Raw genomic sequence first — 6,622 nt, 5'->3', positions numbered from 1 at the left:
TGAATGATTGAGTAAATACTTTGAGCGCATTTGAAGCCTTTCTAACAGTAAGAAGCATGACAAGATGTGAATCCCGGTCCCTACTAGAAGAAGAACGTGCACAACTAAAATCACCCTTTAATTTTCCCAACGGCCACATTGCTCCAATGTAGATGGGGGACCCGATCTACCCGAAGAGGAGCTATCATTGATCATGAAAGCCGGCCTTGTGGAGGAGTACACAACCGGGACAATCAGTCGATTGAGTTTTCTCCGGAGTTGATTATTATCTGAAAAGCAATATATCAGACCAAATTCATGACTGATCAAAATGAAATCCTCATCGCGAACAAGCTAAACCTCAGAAACACAATGTCCACTAGTTGATCCATCATCAAACTATTACAACATTATCTTCCTAGCAAACCAAATGGACCATGTTATCACATAGGAGAAACGATGGTCCAGGCCTTCCTTTTTGGAACTTTCCCAAACATAGTGAGACCATCGTAAGAAAGAAAGAAAAACGCTCAAGAACACACCAACCAAGGACCCTTCAAGGAAAAGAATCGAATCCAAAGGACCAATGAACTTTATGAAAAGGGGTGCAGTTGATAGACCGCGTTATATTATTAAGGGACTTCATTTATAATATCAGATGTGCACGAAATGCAAACAAAGAAACACGATTGCAGGGTGAAAAAAAAAAAAAAGGAGGTGTGGATATCAAATCTGCGTTAGCAAATTAGATGGAGTTTTTGTTTTGTTAGGTTAATTTACATATCTTCAAAATCTACCGATCCATTCTCTCCTGCACTCTCGTCACCTCCATCTACTTCAAAGCCTCTCATTAAGTACTCAAATCTCTTCGCCATGCTCTCCGGCACCGACACGAGCACCCTTACCGACTCCGGGCAGCCGCACACAGGCAGGAACAGGCAGTATATATCGCTCATCACGGGCCCCATGAGGACAGGCTTCCCGGTGCCAAAATCTAAGTCCTCTAGCCCCAGCCTTGACCATTGCGAGATCACGAAACATGTGCTCATGTCCGTCCTGACCGTCTTGTCCTCCAACAGATCGATTATCGATTTTACGTGATCATCAGTGACTGCTGATTTCGCTTGCTGCACTAGTTTCACTCCATTGGATAAATTATTATTGCCCAGATCGCTCACCTATACGTTTTTGTTAGACCTCGTTACTATATATATGAGATCACGAATATAATTCAAAAAAATAGAACTACTATATATGTCCCCTGACATTACCGTGGTACAAGCGCACCCGAGTACAAACCCGTTGCCGTAGAATCCTGGCTGAAGCTGCGGGCTGAGCCGCTGCCTGATGTTGACCGAGAAAAGGAGCTTGATGTTGACCGATGACCCTAGCCCGAGCAACCTCACCCAGGACCGCCACGTGTGCGCTGCAAGCACCTCAAAAGTCGTGCACTTAACAGACCGCACACACCGTCTTTTGAGCTGGACCACGTCCGAGGGTGTAAATGTCAGGGACACCGGGACGAGCGGCTGGCACTGGAGTTGCCGGTGGAGGTCCGCCGGGGGGGCATTTCCGTCATTGTGCCTGCTGGGATGTCTGGCGTACTGGGGGTGGACGGATTGGATCTTGGGAGGGTCGCAGGGTCTCAACACGTGGCGGCTGTGTATTGGCTGGAGGGTGAGATCTGCGTGGGGCTTGGAAGTAAGGTGGGCCCACGCGCGGAGGAACTGCGATGAGCCGATGCCGTCGCACAGGCAGTGGCAGATCGCGGTGCACAGGATCATTCCCCCGCACCGGAGATTAGTGGCCTGAATGCGATTTTCACAAAATATAAACCAAAATTAAAAATTTTAAAAAAATAATAATAGAGAAATTGCGAAAATCATGTCTCCACATGTATGTAAAAAAAAAAAAAATGGAGATGAATTATGATTATTCAAATGAACTTCTGCATGAAATGCCTTGTCGATTGACAATATATAGTGTATCCCGAACTACCATTAGTTACTAGTGGCAAAAGGATGATCCACTACATGGTAATGGGGGACCTTGTTCATTACAACTTAGGCACTAATTATGGGTACTCGGAGACAGATGCAACTGACACTTAGTTCATGAAAGAACACAATCTCATAACTTGTAGGGCCATAACTTTTGCAGTTCGGTTCTTGTTTTCAGTTTTAAGATTTTTTTAGTTTATGGTGTTTCTATGTTATTTATGTTAGAGTTTTATCTTGGCTTGAATTAATGAAAATTAATATGAGTTGGTCTCTGTTCAACGACGATTTTAATGATTATATATGTATCTTGTGGTTAGATGATTTCTTGAGTTTGACTTTGATTGCATTTACCATCATCATTAATGAAATTTTAAGTTTTTTTTCCATTTTTTAAAAAATTTAAAAATTAAAAATTAAAGATTTTAAAATTTTTTTGGTTTCTTAAACTAAACTATTTTTAGAGTCTTACATATTTTGAGTAGGAGTAGATCTAGTTGAAAAGATTATGAACCGATTAAGCATATCAACTTACCACCTGAGTTGTTATTGATACAATTTTTGATTTGAGAATCTATTCATGTCAATATAGTATATCAAATTTCCCTTGGTGAGATTTTGAGCCTTCTTGCAGAGTTGATGCATTATTTTATCAATCGATATTTTCTTTCACCGGGGTTACTATATGTTTATTGTTACTCTAGAACTTGCTTTATATACCATACCTATTGAGACTACGTTTATATGCATTTATGAAGAAAGACGAAGGCAATTAGGTTGAATTTGAGCTAAAAAGCTTACCTATTTCATATTTATCTCTTAGTGAGCCATTTTGAGCTTTATACTTTTCATATTTCTTTCTTCATGACCCATGAGATATATGAACTATTGATTTTTGGGGTGAGTGATGGTATTCATTTTTGGAATGAAAGTGAATTAGAAATTTGAATAAGAGTGCTAATTATAAGTTGTTTATTGTTTAATACTTCTCTTTTCTAAAAAAGAGATGTGAAAAGAAGAAAGAAAAATGTAAAAAAAAAAATAGAATAAAGAAAGATGGAAGGGAAGTCATGAAATGTGAAAGAATTAGGCAGTCGATACTTGAGATTTGAGGTTTATGGTTAGTCAAAGTTGAGAATTAATGGTTTTGGGGAGCGACGAGTATTTGAAATTCATTATTTGTAAAAGAGATAAAGAGATCATGCCTTTTTGTTTGAGGGTGAAGAGAAAAGAATTATTATATCATGGGTTTTATCTCAGAATTTCGATTATATGGGTTTCAGCCACTTTCTTTTCTCTTATATTTCAATCAAATGGTTGGTTGAGATTATTAACCACATTACAACCCATTAAAAGTCATTTTGATTCATGTTTGCATATAACTTGAGTACTGAAGTTGTGATGAAAAAGCAAGCTTATGGTAGTGCAATTTTCATGGTATTGATTTGAGTGTAAATATATAGCCTAAACACTTAAGTGTTGAGTGCATACACATTTCTTAGTGAGGGTATACTATATTGATATGTTTGGCTTTTCAATGAGATATTATATTAAGACTCTTGGGCTGGTGAGGATGATTTGTTTATGAAAGTTCATTTTCTTGGATAACTTGATTTATTTCTTGCTCTTATTGTGTGGTCTTTTAAAATGCTTTTGAAGAAAGAGATTTTAAGTGTAGTTTTAAGTGAGCTTGATAAAAATATTTTGAAAATTTTAACTGCACTTCTTGTCAAGATTTATGGAAGATGGTAATGCATTACTCTCAATCATGAGTCGAGTGATGAGAGAATGAGACTATTAGGTGGTGTACAATCACTCCCGAGAACTTTAAGGATATTATTCACATTTATTTAATTTGAGGCTTGCCAAGAGAAGTTTGGTTGATTGTTTTGTTAGTTTTTTGTTTTCTTTCTCTATTTGCTCGAGGACTAGCAAATCTTACATTTGGGCCTGTGTAACTTCATGAAAATAGAGTTATTCGGTACCTTTTATGCGTTTATTTGGAGTTAGATTCCCTAGTTTAGGTTAGTTTAGTAGGTTTATAGTTTAATTAGCATTCATTTATGTTTTGGTAGGATTTTAGAGTATTAAGTGACTTTCAGTTTGTTTTTAGGTGATTTTGGAAGTTAGTTTGTTAATCGAGTTTTTGCAGCCCCTAAGTTTTTGGTGCATTGAACAGGTCAAACTCAAGCAAATTGGCACAAATTATTTATGCTTTGAAAGCTCATCGAGTTAGGAGCGCAAGGGTTCAAATGGTTCATCAATCAGGGTTCGGACGAAGAAGATATGACCGAAAGCAATTCAACGCGCGATCAAAATATACTGACCTCAACAACTCCAGCCCTGGAAATAAAGGGCTACTGCCCTTCAGATCAATTTAATCCGACCATAACTTCTCCTTTTTTATTTTTTCATGGGTACCAAGCATTCCCTTTTTTTTTTTGCTAATTCGGGGTGTCCAGGCTTCGCCCACGGGTAATTACACCAAAGGCACTCCGGTGACCCCAAGGGGATTCGAACCTAGATCTCGGTGCAAACTTGAGTGCACATTAACCATTAGGCCGAACCCCTTGAGGTTGGGTCCCAAGCATTCCTAGAGGAGGAAGCAAAAGGAAATATACCCCGAGGATACAAGATTCTATTTAAGTGACTTAGATTGGAAATTTGAAGTTTAAAATAGGAAATCATATTTTGTAGATTGGGAGAGATTTCAAAGGGATTGCAACTCATATAGAAGTAAGAGGCTGAGAGGTATGGTCAGCACTTTGAAGACTCGGAGACACGACCAACCTAGAGAGTTTCAAGGAGACGACGGGTGTAGATCGAGTTGGAAAACCGAGCTACAATTTTTCTCTTCTAGTTTCTAATCTATGCTCGATACCAATGCTCGATACCATGTCGATGTTTTATTTCTTATGTTTGGATTGTCACTTTATCGATCATGAACTAAACTCCCTTATCTAGAGCTTCAATGAAACATAGTTTTTTTTTTCTATAGTATTGTGATTTCTCTTCTCCATGTCTATTGATTTCAATTGAATTGCTTATCCTATCCTGGTCATAATGTTGTCAATTGCCTGATCACCAATTAATTAGATCTGAAAATCTAGATAAGCTCGGAAGAGGATTCTATATTAACCCGTAGATATGATAGCCTAAATTTAGTTTGAGTTGGACAATCGACCAATTTGTGTGAGGGATAAGAATATACCTGAACATCTTAGGTAGCTAATTATGGTTGATAATTCATGGGTTCCTACTTATTAATTGCCTTGGAATAGAGTAGTTAATTCAATATAGAGAGTACGTTTCTGCAGCGCTCGGAAGAGGGGTAGAAAAATAATAAAATTCGAGGTTAGTAATTTATGAAGTTGATAGAATAGAGAGAGAATGATCGACTCTGTATAAGGTACTAGGGAAAATTGATTGTCTTGATTCATCTCCACCGATTTTACTCGTGTTTATCCTTTAAGTTTAGTTTTAAGATTTAGTTTATTCCACTTGTTAAAAATTGATCGTCTGAATAAAAGTTAATTATGACGGTTTTGATACTTAATGTGGTCTAGATCTCAAGGACAATACTCTTATTCACTCTATATTACTTGTTCGATAACGTGCACTTGCATTGATCCTATTATTCTCGCAACAACCGCATTAGCTGTTAAATGATAAGCTCCACTCTGATCAAACGGTTCGGAGAGATTCGTGAACGGTTCAGCTCATGGGCCCTAGAGTTTCTCGCAACTGGCGCTAAAATCCGAGAAACAAGAACTAGAAGAGGGCCAAGGTTAAGCTGTCGACCTTTCAAGGCCCACCCTTCTGATGAACCCGCTGTACGTAACATGTATACTTCATCAAACTGAAAATGATCGAACCACGCTGGCGCCACGTGCTCTGATTGACAGATTCCCTTGCCTTTTTATCCATCTTCCTTCGATCAAGTTTGTATTATTTTTCGGCGATCAGCCTATTAATTAAAACTAATTCTCACTTGAATATCGGTAAAGGTTTATATATTAACTGAACTTTAGTCGGAAAGTTGGGCAGGTTTATATCGTCGGAAAGCATTGTCGACGAGAGCATTGAATAATGAAGCTGGCAACGAACTGAGGCTTACCTGGACAACAAGGGGAGGGACATTCAAGAAGCTCTGGCCTTCCACCCTATACAAGAGCTTCCTCCAGGACCTGTTCGGCCTCCGGGCGAGCCCCAGCACCTCCTCGGCAGTCAAATCCATGGAGGCCTCCGCGAACAAGGCCCCCTCCCCATTGCAGTCCACCTCGAGCTTCCTGTCATCTCCAGGGCAGCTTGTCCTGAGCCGCCCAGCAAGCGGGTAGTAGTCGATGAGAACTCTTGAGAGGGAGCGCTTTAAGGTGTCGGAAGGGACGGATGTCTCGAAGAGGTAGAGGTACTTGATGGAGAACCGGAGGAAGTGCTGGTCGTCGAGGTTGGAGAGGTAGAGGGTGCCGGTCGGGGTCGGGGAGGATGGCCGGATCAGGGACGACGGGGCAGTGTAGGAGCAGTCCGGGAGCTCGGGGGAAGGCTGAGGAGGAAGAGGCGTTTTCATGTCTCTATAGCAAAGTGAGAGAGAGATCTGACTATGGAAGAGAAGAGAGGAGAGATTTGTAGAGAGCGGAGGCCAATGG

The 6,622-nt window shown here is 39.9% G+C and overlaps 1 protein-coding gene across 1 annotated transcript; it reads right to left on the bottom strand.

The window, feature by feature from the left end:
• Positions 1-571: 571 nt before the first annotated feature.
• On the bottom strand, positions 572-6,622 carry LOC116213905 (fatty alcohol:caffeoyl-CoA acyltransferase-like). Its single transcript, XM_031549043.1, has 3 exons — positions 6,094-6,622; positions 1,251-1,787; positions 572-1,157 (listed from the first exon to the last, which is right to left on the bottom strand). Exons 1-3 carry the CDS (start codon positions 6,541-6,543, stop codon positions 756-758), a joined length of 1,389 nt encoding a protein of 462 aa, XP_031404903.1. The 5' UTR covers positions 6,544-6,622; the 3' UTR covers positions 572-755.

This window comes from Punica granatum, chromosome 7 (assembly GCF_007655135.1).
Source record: "Punica granatum isolate Tunisia-2019 chromosome 7, ASM765513v2, whole genome shotgun sequence".
Lineage (NCBI taxonomy): Eukaryota > Viridiplantae > Streptophyta > Magnoliopsida > Myrtales > Lythraceae > Punica > Punica granatum.
The sequence above is the reverse complement of the archived record's forward strand: the minus strand, read 5'-3'. Positions and strand labels throughout refer to the sequence as shown.

Bases quoted from the DNA above. Each gene is read 5' to 3' on its own strand.
- LOC116213905 (XM_031549043.1), bottom strand. From the start codon at position 6,543: ATGAAAACGCCTCTTCCTCCTCAGCCTTCCCCCGAGCTCCCGGACTGC. The intron at 1,788-6,093 runs GTAAGCCTCAGT...AATCGCATTCAG, and splicing joins TCCCTCCCCTTGTTGTCCAG to GCCACTAATCTCCGGTGCGG. The intron at 1,158-1,250 runs GTAATGTCAGGG...AAAAACGTATAG, and splicing joins TCGGGTGCGCTTGTACCACG to GTGAGCGATCTGGGCAATAA.